This window comes from Plutella xylostella, chromosome 21 (assembly GCF_932276165.1).
Source record: "Plutella xylostella chromosome 21, ilPluXylo3.1, whole genome shotgun sequence".
Taxonomy (NCBI): Eukaryota; Metazoa; Arthropoda; class Insecta; order Lepidoptera; family Plutellidae; genus Plutella; species Plutella xylostella.
The window spans coordinates 1,354,727-1,374,479 of NC_064001.1; the positions used below are offsets into that span (position 1 = coordinate 1,354,727).

Genomic DNA, 19,753 nt, shown 5'->3' on the forward strand with positions numbered 1-19,753 from the left:
AAAAAACAAAAATGACCGTTTGTAGTGGAAATTAAATTAATTTCTAGTTATACCTAACTAAACGTAAAAGTATGATCTAGTCCTAGTAGTATAGCACTCCAAGTTAATTTACTACTATTTCTAGGTACGGTCTCATACATAATTATAAGTCATAGCTACAATCGGCTCCATTATAAATACTTACTTAAGTACATTAAATATTGCTAAGCATATTCTTCCCGTAGACTTCTTTCACGTCTATGTAATACTAATAAGTAATTAAACTAGGTCTAACTAAGTGCAACGAGGCTAAAGACTGACAAAGATCGATCTTTTAACTAATTTTAAAGGCAGGTAGAGCACTAGTTCACTGGAAGTTTATTAATTTGCTGCAGATACAAATAGTCGCATAGAGGCCGGTCAATGAACGCTGAAATTTCTAGGCCACCTAGGCTTTGCGGTAGTGGCGAGCTAAGCCAGAGATAGGTACGCTTCTTTTATATCCTGTGGTAGATACTTAAGTATTTATCTGAAGTGATTTAAAGTGTTGGTTATGATAATAATTTTATTATACTTTAGGTAGGTAGGTATGTGGTAAACTACCACTTATACTCGTTTATCTATATTGCAAAAGCGGTGTATTAAGCCGTAAGGGGGTGGGATGACTCAGGGGAATCAGGCTCTGAAAATAACATAATAATAAAATAAAAACCACTATAACTTTTACGTTTATGCTCATTAAAAAAAACTACTTAAATCATAGATGGCGCTAGTAAAACCTTCATACTACAACACTGCATTTTTAAGCCTCAGCCAGCATGGGCAGCATGTAAATAGGCTGTGAGTGTGATCTGTGAACCGCTTGCTTCAGAGATATAAAAATATTTATTTCTATTTAGGAGGAATCAGAGGAATACATTTAAGTGAACATCAACGTCCACTATGAGCCGTTTTCCTTGACAGCTGTCAGTTGAGCTTTTGGGTAAGCCGATAGATGGCGTGAAAACGCAGTGTACCAACTGTCAAAAATTACATAGAGAGCAAAGAGTACTAAACTCAGAATAAGAACTCACTAGTTGTGATTAAATGTCGGGTGGTAGCGCGAGCCATCCTTCCGAGGCTCAGACTGCATGTGGCTTGGGATAGTGCTAAGTATTCTGTGAATAGTTCTACCCGCGCCGTCACGTAGTGTTCTTTTCTCTATGCGCGCCGTTTGAACGGGTGCTGCGTGCGAGAACTGATTTTCTATTTTTATCTATTGTATGATCCTAAATAAGATCCCAAAGAAATACTTACAAGACAAGATGAGAATGTGTGCCGTCGCAACTTGTAAAAATAAAGGACATCATCTCAAGTGCACTAACTCTACAGTATCAAGGGAGGAGGAGCAGATAGCTCAACTACAACTCAATTAATACAGGAGAAACACAAGGAAACTGAGAAAACTTGAAAAGAACGGCTGTACGCACAATCGCACTGAACGCTGAAGCAACAGTGACATCGACATCATAGAGAAAATAATACTACAATTCTACCTACCTACGTCACTTTCACATTTCGTTAGCCTCACAGAATAACATATTGTGATCTGAGTGTGTTCTGAGGGTTTGAAAGTTGGTACAACCCCAGACAACGCCATCTATTTCTCCAAAAAGGAACTTTTTTTTTTTTAACAAACGCCTCATTGTTGCACAGCGTGAAAAGGGGCTTAATAAATATAGAGGATGGCAACACTGAATACAACCATAGACGCGATAGACCAAAAATTAAAAAGTTAGTTTGACAGTGCCAGTCTAGCTTTATCACAAAAAATATTTTGGGATAATTTATTGCCTTATTTTAATGAATTTTGGCGTCCTCTATTGCCTTCGAACTGAGTAAAATCGCCACAAAATGTGTATGCATTAAAGTGTTTTCCTAAGATTGCGTGTAGCTGTGCTTAAATGTCGGAACCTGATAATCGATTGTGATGAGGAGCAATGTCGCGTTGCAAAGGACCAGTTTACAATCGTACAAAACGAAAGTAATAAGTTGACCGTTCACTCCACGTAGTATAATTTGTTCCTCAATTAAAATTAAGGTATTTTAAGGCTTAGAAAATGGCGCAGACCGTGCGACGCGCTATAGAAGGGAGATACCCTTCATGCTACATACCAAATAGAATAAAGGAAAGACGGGCGAAAGCCAGGGCATTGAGGTATGTTAATTGGATTTTTATTACAACACATTGTACTTTTCGCTTTAGTATACTTTCTTTGTCGACTGGTTTGCTAATGAGCTCCTCAATTTCGAAAATAGTAGAGATTTTGGTATCCTCATATACTTACCTATATTTTTTTATTCATTTGTAATTTTTCATTAAACAATGCAGTTCTCAGAAAAATATTCCATTATCAATTAGTGGATTGTTATTCTACACAGTGTTGTTGGGCTGAGTTCTCACTGATTTGTTTAAACTTGATATTGAGGTCACACCAATTTGTGTTTACTCTGCTGTATAAATCTTTATGTATGTAAATAATTAGCTTATATTCATTACTGCTGAGGTTTATAAGATAAAAAACACTACTAATTTGTTAATAAGCTTGTAAATTGACATCTTTAAACCTGTTAATACATATTATTATAGTACACACACACTCACTCACGCCTTGTACTAATAAATAATGTACTCCCTTGTGGGGTATTATAGTAAACATTTATAAAAAATAGTAAACTGCAAATATTGTGTGAAAAGATAGTCTGAGGTGACTTACCTATAATAAATCACCTATAATGCTCACTTATTATATTTTCCCTGTACATGTAAAGTAAAACTCCAGTAATGCAGGTTTATTTACTATGCTTCTAACAACTATAGCAACACATGGTATTTTTATAATACCAATTTTGTTAATAAAAATACCAATAATGATGTTTCTCTATAGAAATTATATGTGGCTCTCTCAAGTGGAAGCTTTGTGTATCCAATATTTTGAGCTCAACCATAGCAGCTATGCTTTGTTAAAAATACATGAATTTTAACTTAAGTCAATCCACATTTCAGACTGGAACAGCAACGCAAGCCGGACAAGCCAGAGGATTTTGTCTGCTACTCTGACAGTGACAGCGAGGAGGAGACGCCCACGCAGCAGCACCGCACCCTCACCACGTCCTACAACTTTGTGGACTATGTCCGCTCACGGGAGACCCTTGAACCAGAGGTAATTTCTTTAGTGATAGTGATAAGTAATACAAGAACTAGCTAGTGACTACTACAGAGTTAGATTAGTGTTAAGGGTTTCTTGGTTGTCAAAGAATTGACCCAGATTAGTTTGATTCTGGAGGCTCAAAGATTAATGTCAAATATTGAGGTATACAGTAGTTTGTAAAGTGAGGCAATCGAATTTCACCAGCAATTGGTATGAGAAAAGCAAAGGTATTTTATTACAATTATAATTTGAATTCAATTATATTGATTTGCTGAAATTAGAAGACTGTATTGGAGTAGGAAATATTTAAACTTGAATGAGATCATGTGGATTAGGATCAATAATACAGATGGTTGTTATTTATTATTAAACAAGTGGCAAAAGTTGATACAAAGCCAAAAGGTGAATGAACTCAAACAGGTGACGAAAAAAAGACAAAGAGCAATAATAAACAGAATCTCTTAACAGTTATTTGACTGTATATATTTGTTATTTAATACATTACATTACACGTTTTTGTCACATCAATAAGTAATTTGAAAACTATAAATGTTACAAAGTATCAAAGGAGCATCCTACTCTATTTTTGTGGTCCCCACAGAAGAACTTATATAATCCTATGATCAGTATCAACAGTAAAAAATGAATCAGTAAAATACATGCTCTGTGCAAAGATGCCAATACCGTAATTAATAATGCATCAATATTTAAAAAAAAAACATAAAATCTTTACAATAGAATTAGCTGTCTGTGTATAATATCAAAGTGGTAAATAAATATCTCTATTTACATGTCTATATGACTTCTAGCTTCTCCACTGCGGTATTTGGCAATCTTATCTCCAGTTATTTGTTTAATATACGGAGAATGACCTTGTCGAAATAAATATATTAAGTAGGTACTTACCTACCTTAACTGATGCCTATCTTGGTTTTGACACCTGTTGAAATCTCACGCCTCGCCTGCATGTATGGACTTACAATGAAAGGCTTCGAAAGCATAAAATTTTCGTGATAAGCATGATTTGGTTGCGTGAAATACGATGTCCTCGTGAAGAAAGTTTGTATAAAGATGTGGAGAATATGGCCAAAAATGAGGCCATCATTGAATGCATCGCCTCGTGGTTTATGAACAACGGTTTAAACATTGATATCGATTCAGCCGCGCTCAATGGACCCCTTACAAATTCCAGAATCATGGATATCCATTGCTCTTGCCGTTTACTCGTTCGCGATTGCTGTCCACTATCGATACTTTTATCCCGTTCTCCTTTTACCCCGTCTGCTTCGGCTGCCTTTAAAACTGTTGTCTCATACATAGATCAAATCTCTCCATCTCTCGAATGGAAAGAAAAACTGAAAGCTAATTACAGATGACGCCATAAGCGACTGTGTCTGATTCCCCAGTTCTAATTGGTTGGTTCAGTTGTCATTTTTTCCCTGGTACTGGTAATGTAAATGGTCAGAACTTGAAAGGCACACTCGATACTGCTACCAAAGTTTCACTTGGTTTGCGTCCCCATTATGCTCATCCATTTAACAATACCAATTTGTCCTCAGCCGCGCTCTGTGGACCCGTCCTACGCAACGCGGCACATGCTGACACACGACATGTTCCGCGAGACGCCGGTCAGCCTCGGCAACATGAACAAGGTGTTCTGCTCGCAGTGGCTCAGTGACCGGCAGGTCGTGTTCGGCACCAAGTGTAATAAGGTGGGTGTCTTTATTAGTTGTTATAAAATGTGCACAGCAAATTAATATCGTCATTGATCTTATTATGCCATGTTATAGATAAAAATCATGCTATCTATCACTATTTTAACTAATGTTTCTCCAACAAGCCTCTGTTGGCTTCATACCCATTCGTGTCCCTAAGGTCCATAGTCTCCAGAAAAACTGTATATCCGAGCTCATAATAATGTCATTGTAACTTTAATATAAAATTTTAGGAAAACGTGCGAGGATATAATATAGATATTTAACATCCCATTGTTTGTTAGGGTACAGACAGTCTTAAATCGCACTTGAACAGAGCACCAAATATATCATCTTTCTTTCTCACCCCCAGCTGATGGTCTACGACGTGCGCACCCGCTCGCTGGACGCGATCCCGACGCTGCGGCCGCGCGCGCCCTGGGCCGGCGCCGAGCACCAGACCGGCATCCACGCGCTGCAAATCAACCCCTCCAAGTAACACATCCTCATCATCATCACCAGCCTACAGCAGTCCACCAGACCGGCATCCACGCGCTGCAGATCAACCCCTCCAAGTAACACATCCTCATCATCATCACCAGCCTACAGCAGTCCACTGCTGAGCACCAGACCGGCATCCACGCGCTGCAGATCAACCCCTCCAAGTAACACATCCTCATCATCATCACCAGCCTACAGCAGTCCACTGCTGAGCACCAGACCGGCATCCACGCGCTGCAGATCCACCCCTCCAAGTAACACATCCTCATCATCATCACCAGCCTACAGCAGTCCACCAGACCGACATCCACGCGCTGCAGATCAACCCCTCCAAGTAACACATCCTCATCATCATCACCAGCCTACAGCAGTCCACCAGACCGGCATCCACGCGCTGCAGATCAACCCCTCCAAGTAACACATCCTCATCATCATCACCAGCCTACAGCAGTCCACCAGACCGGCATCCACGCGCTGCAGATCAACCCCTCCAAGTAACACATCCTCATCATCATCACCAGCCTACAGCAGTCCACCAGACCGGCATCCACGCGCTGCAGATCAACCCCTCCAAGTAACACATCCTCATCATCATCACCAGCCTACAGCAGTCCACCAGACCGGCATCCACGCGCTGCAGATCAACCCCTCCAAGTAACACATCCTCATCATCATCACCAGCCCGGAATGCTTCACTGATGGACAAAGCATCTCTCAAGAAGCAACTCGACATTCTATCCTAGACCTTCTTCAGTCAAATTCCGTCCGCACCTTCAAAGGGACCTAAAAATATTATTTTTTATTAATGACGTTACTTACCTGTTTCATAACGTGCCCTGAAGATAATGGAACGGAAACTTCTATGTTCTATAATTAACTCTAGCCCCTATCCCCAATATTGTAAGTGTGAGATTTTGTGAGTATGTTTGTTACACTCTCACGGGAAAATGGCTGAACGAATTTTCTAAAATCTGTACTACATTATAGCACCCTGGATTAACTAACTTTAACGGCCACTTTTTACCCCAGAATTCCCACGAGAAACCCTCTAAAACTCGCGCTTTTAAAAAGCTAATTAATATGACGTGGGTGTTCCCAGGACGCTGCTGGCGACGGGCGCGCGCAACTCGTGTGAGCTAGCCGTGTACAGCCTGCCGACACTAGACCCCGTGTGTGTGGGCGAGGCGCATAAGGACTGGGTAAGAGCCTGCATTATAACACTGATATAACGGTCATCATCATAGTCACGGTCACGAGTAGTCACGACCCATCATGTCCTTACTACTGGGGCACGGGTCTCCTTCCAATGAAATAAGGGTTTATATAACGGTTGCCATTTTTGCTTTGTTATCTACGCGTATTGAAAATAGCAAATAGTTCCTGTTTGTTAGGAAGCCCAACTTGAACATGCAAAAGTGATAAGGCTGCTAACACAAAAAAAAACAATCAATTGTGTGCAATAATTTCTTTACATGGCAGCGCCGTAGTCACGATCTCTCTGAAACATATGGCCTTACCACAAAAACTTAGACGGTATTTAACAGGTGTTTAGCGCTGTCAAACGCCTACAAAATCTGTCAAATTTCCTTTTAAACACTTGTTAAACAGTGTTGTTTAAAGTTTTAGTAGTTACACAGTTAATATTGATTATTCCCTCCCTGCAGATACTGGACATGTGCTGGCTCGACGACCAGTTCCTGGTGACGGGGTCGCGCGACTCGAAGCTCGCGCTGTGGCGCGTGGACGATGAGCCCCCCGCCCCGCAGCCCGAGCTCCGGTACATAGCGCCCCTGTGCCTCAAGGAGTGTCGCTCAGGTACATAGACACATACATAGATACAGGCGAGCTCCGGTACATAGCGCCCCTGTGCCTCAAGGAGTGTCGCTCAGGTACATAGACACATACATAGATACAGGCGAGCTCCGGTACATAGCGCCCCTGTGCCTCAAGGAGTGTCGCTCAGGTACATAGACACATACATAGATACAGGCGAGCTCCGGTACATAGCGCCCCTGTGCCTCAAGGAGTGTCGCTCAGGTACATAGACACATACATAGATACAGGCGAGCTCCGGTACATAGACACATAGATACAGGCGAGCTCCGGTACATAGCGCCCCTGTGCCTCAAGGAGTGTCGCTCAGGTACATAGACACATACATAGATACAGGCGAGCTCCGGTACATAGCGCCCCTGTGCCTCAAGGAGTGTCGCTCAGGTACATAGACACATACATAGATACAGGCGAGCTCCGGTACATAGCGCCCCTGTGCCTCAAGGAGTGTCGCTCAGGTACATAGACACATACATAGATACAGGCGAGCTCCGGTACATAGCGCCCCTGTGCCTCAAGGAGTGTCGCTCAGGTACATAGACACATAGATACAGGCGAGCTCCGGTACATAGCGCCCCTGTGCCTCAAGGAGTGTCGCTCAGGTACATAGACACATACATAGATACAGGCGAGCTCCGGTACATAGACACATAGATACAGGCGAGCTCCGGTACATAGCGCCCCTGTGCCTCAAGGAGTGTCGCTCAGGTACATAGACACATACATAGATACAGGCGAGCTCCGGTACATAGCGCCCCTGTGCCTCAAGGAGTGTCGCTCAGGTACATAGACACATACATAGATACAGGCGAGCTCCGGTACATAGCGCCCCTGTGCCTCAAGGAGTGTCGCTCAGGTACATAGACACATACATAGATACAGGCGAGCTCCGGTACATAGCGCCCCTGTGCCTCAAGGAGTGTCGCTCAGGTACATAGACACATACATAGATACAGGCGAGCTCCGGTACATAGCGCCCCTGTGCCTCAAGGAGTGTCGCTCAGGTACATAGACACATACATAGATACAGGCGAGCTCCGGTACATAGCGCCCCTGTGCCTCAAGGAGTGTCGCTCAGGTACATAGACACATACATAGATACAGGCGAGCTCCGGTACATAGCGCCCCTGTGCCTCAAGGAGTGTCGCTCAGGTACATAGACACATACATAGATACAGGCGAGCTCCGGTACATAGACACATAGATACAGGCGAGCTCCGGTACATAGCGCCCCTGTGCCTCAAGGAGTGTCGCTCAGGTACATAGACACATACATAGATACAGGCGAGCTCCGGTACATAGCGCCCCTGTGCCTCAAGGAGTGTCGCTCAGGTACATAGACACATACATAGATACAGGCGAGCTCCGGTACATAGCGCCCCTGTGCCTCAAGGAGTGTCGCTCAGGTACATAGACACATACATAGATACAGGCGAGCTCCGGTACATAGACACATAGATACAGGCGAGCTCCGGTACATAGCGCCCCTGTGCCTCAAGGAGTGTCGCTCAGGTACATAGACACATACATAGATACAGGCGAGCTCCGGTACATAGCGCCCCTGTGCCTCAAGGAGTGTCGCTCAGGTACATAGACACATACATAGATACAGGCGAGCTCCGGTACATAGACACATAGATACAGGCGAGCTCCGGTACATAGCGCCCCTGTGCCTCAAGGAGTGTCGCTCAGGTACATAGACACATACATAGATACAGGCGAGCTCCGGTACATAGCGCCCCTGTGCCTCAAGGAGTGTCGCTCAGGTACATAGACACATACATAGATACAGGCGAGCTCCGGTACATAGCGCCCCTGTGCCTCAAGGAGTGTCGCTCAGGTACATAGACACATACATAGATACAGGCGAGCTCCGGTACATAGACACATAGATACAGGCGAGCTCCGGTACATAGCGCCCCTGTGCCTCAAGGAGTGTCGCTCAGGTACATAGACACATACATAGATACAGGCGAGCTCCGGTACATAGCGCCCCTGTGCCTCAAGGAGTGTCGCTCAGGTACATAGACACATACATAGATACAGGCGAGCTCCGGTACATAGCGCCCCTGTGCCTCAAGGAGTGTCGCTCAGGTACATAGACACATACATAGATACAGGCGAGCTCCGGTACATAGACACATAGATACAGGCGAGCTCCGGTACATAGCGCCCCTGTGCCTCAAGGAGTGTCGCTCAGGTACATAGACACATACATAGATACAGGCGAGCTCCGGTACATAGCGCCCCTGTGCCTCAAGGAGTGTCGCTCAGGTACATAGACACATACATAGATACAGGCGAGCTCCGGTACATAGACACATAGATACAGGCGAGCTCCGGTACATAGCGCCCCTGTGCCTCAAGGAGTGTCGCTCAGGTACATAGACACATACATAGATACAGGCGAGCTCCGGTACATAGCGCCCCTGTGCCTCAAGGAGTGTCGCTCAGGTACATAGACACATACATAGATACAGGCGAGCTCCGGTACATAGCGCCCCTGTGCCTCAAGGAGTGTCGCTCAGGTACATAGACACATACATAGATACAGGCGAGCTCCGGTACATAGACACATAGATACAGGCGAGCTCCGGTACATAGCGCCCCTGTGCCTCAAGGAGTGTCGCTCAGGTACATAGACACATACATAGATACAGGCGAGCTCCGGTACATAGACACATAGATACAGGCGAGCTCCGGTACATAGACACATAGATACAGGCGAGCTCCGGTACATAGCGCCCCTGTGCCTCAAGGAGTGTCGCTCAGGTACATAGACACATACATAGATACAGGCGAGCTCCGGTACATAGCGCCCCTGTGCCTCAAGGAGTGTCGCTCAGGTACATAGACACATACATAGATACAGGCGAGCTCCGGTACATAGCGCCCCTGTGCCTCAAGGAGTGTCGCTCAGGTACATAGACACATACATAGATACAGGCGAGCTCCGGTACATAGCGCCCCTGTGCCTCAAGGAGTGTCGCTCAGGTACATAGACACATACATAGATATAGGCGAGCTCCGGTACATAGACACATACATAGATACAGGCGAGCTCCGGTACATAGCGCCCCTGTGCCTCAAGGAGTGTCGCTCAGGTACATAGACACATACATAGATACAGGCGAGCTCCGGTACATAGCGCCCCTGTGCCTCAAGGAGTGTCGCTCAGGTACATAGACACATACATAGATACAGGCGAGCTCCGGTACATAGCGCCCCTGTGCCTCAAGGAGTGACGCTCAGGTACATAGACACATACATAGATACAGGCGAGCTCCGGTACATAGCGCCCCTGTGCCTCAAGGAGTGTCGCTCAGGTACATAGACACATACATAGATACAGGCGAGCTCCGGTACATAGCGCCCCTGTGCCTCAAGGAGTGTCGCTCAGGTACACACGGCAACGTTAAATGGTTGGCAGGGCACACAAACGTAGGTAGTGTATGTGTGTGTCGGCGACGTCGACGTAATTATTTAGTTCTGGGCAACCCACACACGGATATTGTAAGCATGTAGTTGTGCCAGTGACAATGATTCATTGTTTTTATGATATGAAGCAAAATTTTGCAAGGCATTGTAAAAGATTGAATGGCTCAGTTGGTATGATACAAGAATACAATAATAGGTATGGTGGTTCAAATCCCACTGAACTTACAATATTCCTTTTTTGTTTTTTTGTTATAGATTTAATTTATTATTTAAGATGGTTAATAATAGTATTGTAGTATAAACGAATAAAAGCAACACAGAAAGTAAATGAAACAAGTTATTAATTGTTAAAATTACCAAATTTATTCTTGCCGTAACATAAACATTAAGGATGTTACGTTTTTGTTGTTTTTCGTTTTAAAACATAGTTGTAGTTTATATTAATAAGGAAAATTTTCAAATAGCAGTTTTAAATCATAATAAACATCAGAAAAGGATGGACTGGCTGTTTTACTAAAGTAAATAGGCAAGTCATTAGTTATATGAATCAACATGTTAATTAGCTAGAAATAAGATAACTTATTCCAACCTCAGTAACAATAACATCATTAACACATTGGCTTACCCATAATTGTAAATAATAATAAGTCTTTAACAAAATAACTAAAATCTTATACAAATGGAAAAATAAAAATTACTGAGCTAACCCCAATAATTATAATTTTCACCACTTTTTCGCCATAATGTCTTACGTCCATCCTTGTCTGACTTAAAGGACTTTTCATCACTAAATATCACCACATTGTTGCACCAATCAAAGTTTAAAATAGTCAGTCGCAAAACGCACTCTGTTTCGACATCGTCGGATCTGATCGGTAAGAGCAATTTTCTTCGTCGGCTTCCGACACCGCAACCCAGCAGCACGCAAGTGAACCCGTATGGTTTGTAGGGATAGATTATGTGTTGTGGCCGTAGAACGGCTGCTGCAGAACGGATCAGCGCTATGTGCAGCTACGATATCTCGATGGCGTGGTGATGCATCCGTATAGACGACTACTGTCTACATGTCCCGAATCTGCGTATCGGTGAACCAATAATTGAACAGTTCTCCTCTGCAAACAAAAAAAAACAAATACTTAGCTTATACAAATACAAATATTCTAACAGTCAAATAAAATATTTACAATTCTATGTTACTTACCGTTAAACGTCTTGCGATTTCACTAATTGTAATGTTTTGTTCATATAAATACGATTATCTCCGCCTTTTTGAACATGGTTAAGTGACTTTCCATACTGACTGCGAAAAGTAATTAATTAAATTGACAAATCACAAAGTGAATCACTTTGCAGACGCAGAGGTGAATTGTCACTAAAACTAAAAACAAATTTCGTTTATTCATATTGTATGAGGGTAGAATGGTTTTAATTCTCAAATGAAGAACGAATCATATATTTTTGGCGAAGAGAAATAGTCGACAGCTATGCAGCTTGTAGTTATTTGTCAGTTTCAAATATATTAATTTTATACTCAACAGCGTTTAAATTAACGCAAAATTTGAATTAAGTTAAATAAAAATAACCATCCGTGGACTCGAACTCACGACCTATGTTTCATTAGTCTAACATTCTACCAATGAGCTACGAAGTGTATAGACACAGGTAGTGAAATTTTGCTTCACATCAATTTTATAACTATTTCACTAACACTACCGGTTGATATTTTTATGTCACAGCTGGTATACGGGCGTTTGCCTACGCGCAAACTCGTTTGTGCTGTTGTGTGTGTGTGTGTGGTTTGGTACTGGTGTGTAAACCAATTTTCTGCGTTTATGCACACATAGACAACGTTAGTGTGCACACATACACTACGTTAGTGTGCCCTGCCGACCATTTGACGTTGCCGTGTGTACATAGACACATACATAGATACAGGCGAGCTCCGGTACATAGCGCCCCTGTGCCTCAAGGAGTGTCGCTCAGGTACATAGACACATACATAGATACAGGCGAGCTCCGGTACATAGCGCCCCTGTGCCTCAAGGAGTGTCGCTCAGGTACATAGATACATACATAGATACAGGCGAGCTCCGGTACATAGCGCCCCTGTGCCTCAAGGAGTGCCGCTCAGGTACATAGACACATACATAGATACAGGCGAGCTCCGGTACATAGCGCCCCTGTGCCTCAAGGAGTGTCGCTCAGGTACATAGACACATACATAGATACAGGCGAGCTCCGGTACATAGCGCCCCTGTGCCTCAAGGAGTGTCGCTCAGGTACATAGATACATACATAGATACAGGCGAGCTCCGGTACATAGCGCCCCTGTGCCTCAAGGAGTGTCGCTCAGGTACATAGACACATACATAGATACAGGCGAGCTCCGGTACATAGCGCCCCTGTGCCTCAAGGAGTGTCGCTCAGGTACATAGACACATACATAGATACAGGCGAGCTCCGGTACATAGCGCCCCTGTGCCTTAAGGAGTGTCGCTCAGGTAATGTCATCCTAGTCGAATTTGGACAACGGCGGCCAATCTCATTTGAGGTCGCCGTTTTTGAATGAGTACAATGCACTTAAGTTGTCGGGTAAGTGGGCAACCCGACTGTCAGATGTTTTCAAGCCGCTCGAAGGTCTCTGACTAGGCTTAACGACTGCTGCCGGAGCAACAACCGGGACCCACGGCTTAACGTGCCGTCCGAAGCACGGAAGCGTCCAGAAAAGAACCACTTAAAATCGGTCACCCATCCAATGGCTGACCGTTCCAGTTGTTGCTTAACCTCAGTTCAGTGATCAGTTACGATCACTGAAGCCCGATCGACTACAGACGTTTCAATAACAATTATGTTTGACAATAATTATTCATAGTCCGTACTCGATAGGTGGTTCTGTGTACATTTTCTACTATCTCTCAGCTATGCTGAAAAGGCTTGGTAGCCTTATGTTCGGATCGCTGGTAGTAGAAGCAATGTTTATTGGTATATTACAAAGGGTTATTGACATACGAGATAACTTAATACCGCGATGTAGTTTGCGGGATAGTGACATCTATGTAAATACGTAAATACTACTTGATAACTGAACATATGCCAAAGCTACATACAAATCTTCCTCCTTTCAAGTCACCCTTACTAATCTTTCCACTCTCCTCGCAGGTCAGAAAGTCCGCGCGCTGACGTTCAACCGCAACTGGCGCGAGGTGGCCGCGCTGACGCTGAACGGCTACATCCACGTGTTCAGTGCGGACACGTTCCGTCAGACGCTGTCGAGGAAGCTGCCGTCGTGTCAGGACCTCGTGTGTTTGGCTACACAGGTGTGTAATCATCATCCTCATCAGCTAATAGTCATACTCTGTTGGATATGGGCGAATAGTCGCTTGGACCAAGCCAATGGGGAAGTAAACCAAGTGAAAATTTGGCAGCACTATTGAGTGAGCCTTTCAGGTTCTGACCAATAATATTATTGGGGAGAAAAAATGGCGACTGAACCAACCAATTAGAACTGGAGAATCGGGCCTACTCGACATTGGCGACATCTGGAATTAGCTTTGCGATTTCCTCCCCATTGTCATCGTGTCAACCCCTTGTAAATAACAAACACAGTATCATTCCTAGCTTAGCTTTATGATGGTTCAACTCACAACGCATTTGTTTCAACCTTTATTTTCTCTAGATTAAGTTGGTCTGTAACGTTGGTGATCTTTTTATTGAAAATAAACTTTTATTTATATTTATTTTATTATTAACTTTCTATTTCCAGGAGAGCGGAGTATACGCGATCGGCTGCAAGTCCTACACTCTCCTACTGGACGCTCGCACGCTACAGTCTGTGAAGAAGATCACGTCGCGGTACAACGGCTGCGGCATCCGGAGCGCCAGCTTCCGCGGCCACATGCTCACCATCGGCACCGGGCTAGGTAAGTCACGCTAGCTATAACATATACTGCTACGTAACTGTAACTCGCACACTGTTACGTAAATGTAACACACTGCTTCGTAACTGTAACACACATACACACTACTACATAACTGTAACTCGCACACTATTACGTAAGTGTAACGTATGTTACACATACTATGGAGTAACTACAACATCCACTGCTACGTAACTGTAACACTGCATGCTCTCTACTACGTAACTCTCAACATACTAATACGTAACTGTAACACATACACACTACTACGTAACTACACACACATACATACATTACTACTATACACCACTACTGCCTATTTTCGCAAACATAAACAAAAAATTCGGGAGAAAACCAAATTCAATCTGATATTTACAAATTCATGCAACCAGTTATCCATGCAGTTACGAGGGCGATACCGAAATGATCGGGAATAGAAAAAAGTACAAAGATATCATAATATTATTTACTTTTATTGTTTTTCAAAGTAGTCTCCGTGACATTCAATGCACTTTTTCATTCGATTAAACCAATCATTGAAACAGTAATTCCAGTCTGAAGTGGATACTGTCAAAACAGCTGATTTGTAAGCTTCGACCGCCTCTTCTGGGCCGCTAAACCGTTGACCACGTAGCATATCTTTAATTCTTGGGAATGTAAAATAATCATTGGGGCTCAGATCAGGGCTATACGGAGGATGGTCCATTAACTCCACGTTTTCCATATTTAAAAACGTTCTTGTTTTGCGAGCGGTATGAGAGCTTGGATTATCGTGGTGAAGGATTATACGACGATTCGGGTTAGTTTTACGAAGTTCTCTTACGACTTCAGGCAAACAAACTGTTGTGTACCAATCAGCAGTAACCGTCCTTTGTTCTTGTAATGGAATTGTAGCCACATGGCCAGTTTTCGATACAAACGAAGCGACCATTTTTTTCGACACGCTGCGTGAGCGAATAACTTTTGTTGGCTTGACCTCACCTTCGAAGACCCAAACTGCCGATTGATGTTTTCTTTCGGGCTCATATGAATAAATCCACGATTCATCACCAGAGACGATATTGTAGACAGCATTTGAACTGCCTCCATTGAACCGTTGCAGAGCAGATCAACACCAATTAACACGAGCCGACTTTTGTTCCTCGGTCAAACGGTGGGGCACCCAGCGCGAAACTAACTTCTTGACACCCAGTTCTTCATGTAAAATGGTTTGAATGGCTGTCATACCAATGCTGAGAGAAGCCCGAATCTGCTCGTATGTCACATGTCTATCTTCTTTTATTAACTGGCGTACAGCATCGATGTTATCTTGTGTTACCGCTGTTTTTGGCCGACCAGTAGAAGGGACTGTGGTAAGAGAGGAACGTCCACGGCGAAACTCAGAATACCAACGATATATAGTCGTTTTACTTGGTGCTTCAAGTTTATAAATAGAAACAAGCTCGGCGAGACATTGTTCTTGAGATAAACCTCGACGAAAGTTGTGAAAAATTATTGCACGGAAATGTTCCCGCGTAAGCTCCATTTTTTACACCGACTTGTCAAATTCAAATGGTCAATACTCTTTTATATTTTACTTTTTTTAAATTCGAAAATGGAATTATGTTTGAAAAAACACTACATTTGATACACCAAAAAGGTTTCACTCTAATTTATTCCTAAGTATTCTATTCCCGATCTTTTCGGTGTAGCCCTCGTAACAATAGTTCCGACCCAAGCTGATTGTTTTACATCCGGCTTTTCGCCATTTGTATTCTGTAACTTATTCGAATTACATCATTTTCAGGTTTACTAATGTTCTACGATCTACGAGCGGGGAAATATTTGGAGAGCAACATTCACTCGTCAAAAACTGTCACTCTCAGGGCTTCCAGGGGATATGTGGTAAGTCAGGGTTCCGCTCATCTCGCATAATCTTTATTGACCAAAACTCATTTCGCATAACTCGTATGGTCTAAACTTTTTTGGCCGAACCATCACTTTGCCAAGACTTATTTGGCATAAGGCTCGTTTCGTCTAAAACTCTTTAGGCACAATCTTTAAACACCTAAGTTTCGTTTGCTCAAATTTATGTTCGTCTATACCTATGTATAACCTTGTTTCTCGTAATGTTATCTTAATAAATAATATATTAAGTATGTAGTAAATGTACAAATTGTGGTATTTTCTCCTACATCCCGAAAATCACGATATTGTATGATCAAAAAATCGAAAGCTAACGACCAATATAATTATTACAAACCCCATGAGATCGAAACCTTAAAATAGGTGCGACGACGAGCAAAGCGAGGAGGAGCGTGTTAGGTGCACATATTCATCAAAACCAAAGCGGAGCGCAGCGAAGCGGAGCGGAGCGCAGCGAAGCGGAGCGGAGCGTTTTCCAAACAGCGGAAACAATACAAGGCACCAGTTTGCGCTATGTAGGGAGACGCTCCGTCAAAGTTACAGCCAAACGAATATTATTACTTTGTATAAACCTATGCCATAGCATTATTAGGCTATTCAAGATTTGGCCATACCATTATTAGGCTAAACAATGTTATGCGAAATAACTTTTTACTAAACGAGATTTATGCCATACGATTTTCGGCGTAACGAGACTTTGACCAAACGTTACTATGCAATACGAGATTAGGCAAATAAATCTTATGCCAAAAAAGGTAGAACCGGTAAGTCATCATCATAACCAATAGTTTATCCCAATTTTTGGACATAATTATAAATGTAGGTATAGCTCCCAAGTAGCACTACAACATTCAGCTATCGTTCTTTTTCATTCAACATGCATGTAAATTATTATCTTGGTTGTCTGGTAAAGATTGCTTTAAGAAAAAAGGCCGCCTTTTTGTGTTGTTTTGTTCATAATTTGTTATTTTGTAAGTTACTTTCATGGTGCAAAATAAAGAATATTCTAATCTATGTATTCTTACCTACTGCACCTGCTGAGCTTCTTTCGTACGTCCATCTTAAAACTATTCCTTTTTGAACTTTACCATCATCAGCCAATAATCATCCACTGCTGGACAAGGAGCGCTACAACACTCGGTCCTCGGCCTTCCTCATCCACTTTCGTTCCGAACTTAACCCTTTACAATACTCCTTCCAGTTCCCAGACGAAGAGGCGGACGGCTTCAACCAAGTGAAATACGTGCCCGCAATCTACACGCACTGCTACGACGAGAGTGGGACGCGAATATTTACGGCGGGGGGGCCGCTGCCCGCGCCGCTCATAGGCAACTACGCCGGCCTGTGGCAATAGCTGTATAGTCTGTGGTAATTTACGGTGCTCTGTGGCGGTGGTGATGGGCTACTTTGGTAGTCTGTGGTTGAAAGATCTTTTAGCTGATCAGAAGTTTTATGCAACGCTATATAAATACATCATAAATACAATAAACAAACTGTGAAGGGAAGTGAACTAACATAAGTGTTGGCTCAAAATAACATGTTTCCAGGGCCGATAAAACTTTTGTTTTTATGAATAAGTGTAAGTTGCGTTGTGCACTGTATATGGACATGGGCTTGTTTTATCCATAAATATGATTAAAAGGAGAATGGCCATTTCTCTATGGCGCCTTGACCCAGAGCGGCCATTGATGAAACATACACTGATGTGTAGTCCGTGACTACAGCATATACTGGTATTAATTTTATTATTATGAGGCATGGGAGAACGAAGATATAGGTGCTGAAAGATCAAGTCTTTCTACTGTACTAGATGTTACCCTCGAGCTAAAAATTGTTTTTAAAAGTGTTCCCGTGGGAATTCCTGGATAAAAAGTATTTTATGTTACTTCGGGATAGCGGGAACTTGAATAGAATGAAATCATTTTTGAAATTGGTCCTTTTATAAAAATAGGTTTCTGAGTGTGAAATGTGCAAAAATAATTATGATATTATTTGCATAAATAAAATCATGTAATACATTTTGTGATGCGCTATGTATTGGGAATCCCATGATTTAGATTATAAAACTTATTTGTGCGTGTACTATTCATCAAAATCTTATTTAACGAAAAAATTATAATTAATTAATTCACTTTTGAACCCTAATATCTCAAGAACCCCATGGTTTAGATTTTTTAAAATATTTTTCCCTGATAATAGACATTCTTATCAGTAACTTAAAATAGGTTTGGTTAGTGGCTGCTAACTTACGCAAAGCGGGTCAGGTTTCGCCATTCTTCTTTGATTTGTTGTAATGATCACCTATTTCTTGTTAGTGAACTTAAAAGGACTTCTGCCATACATTATTTTTGCCACATTGAATCACCAAATGACCGCCACAGATCACTGCTAGTACGAAATGAACTGCCAGAGGAAATTCTAAATTCTATGCTAAGTGGTAGAAATGTGACCTAAATATATCTAGATTAAGGGGAGTAGGTTAAGTAGGCATGTAATACATAATTGAAAATTCTAGGTGTACCCGTACCAAGTACCACGAGAAATTTAGTTAGTGGCCACTGTATCACAAATTATTTAATTTTATTTTTTTAGTTTTATTAAGGGTTGCCACAAGTTTAGAAGATTATAAGCCTTTATAAGCGATTCAGATAAATTTTGTTTTATTTATTGACAACACTACACGATCAACCGGAAATAACTAAAGTAGTTTTTAAATCGATTAGTTGATAATTTAGTAAAATTATTGCAATATTTGGGTGCGAGCAATTGTGTGAAATTAATAATATGTGTGTGGTCTTTCTAATGCTAATGTAGTGTGTATTTTGTCTCCATGTTTTGGATATTAGTAAGACAGAGATCTCAAGTAGTCACACAGCAGTCTTTATGGTTTCAAAATTGTCGCGGCAATAAATCAACACAATCAGTAATTAGAAAGACTATAAATATACATTCTTAGATAGGTAGTTTGATAAATGACCAGTTTCTGAATGTTACCGTAAACTTGGTTTACTAGCAATATCTTCATAAAATATGTGATCTAATGTGGATCTGTAAGAGTAAAAAATATTTATACCTACATACGATTCTGTGGATTCTATAACATTTATATTCAGTGATAATTGTATTTTCCACTGCACATTACAGATCACATTGGCATTATGAAATTTGTATTCACAAACAGGTTTTGTAAACTCATGTTCAGAAACTGGTATAATAATAATAATGCTAAGAGAGCCCTTTTATTCTATCTTATTTCATTGTTTAGGTTAGAAAATCAACAATTCGTTTAAATGTA

The 19,753-nt window shown here is 42.1% G+C and overlaps 1 protein-coding gene across 1 annotated transcript; it reads left to right on the top strand.

Annotated features, from left to right (window-relative positions):
* The first annotated feature begins 1,742 nt into the window (after positions 1–1,742).
* On the top strand, positions 1,743–18,018 carry LOC105381005 (DDB1- and CUL4-associated factor 12 homolog). Its single transcript, XM_048628792.1, has 10 exons — positions 1,743–2,176; positions 3,026–3,182; positions 4,730–4,882; positions 5,238–5,359; positions 6,465–6,564; positions 7,030–7,180; positions 13,796–13,953; positions 14,400–14,556; positions 16,340–16,437; positions 17,660–18,018. The coding sequence occupies exons 1-10, from the start codon at positions 2,079–2,081 to the stop codon at positions 17,810–17,812; spliced, it is 1,347 nt and encodes a 448-aa protein (XP_048484749.1). The 5' UTR covers positions 1,743–2,078; the 3' UTR covers positions 17,813–18,018.
* Positions 18,019–19,753: the final 1,735 nt, after the last annotated feature.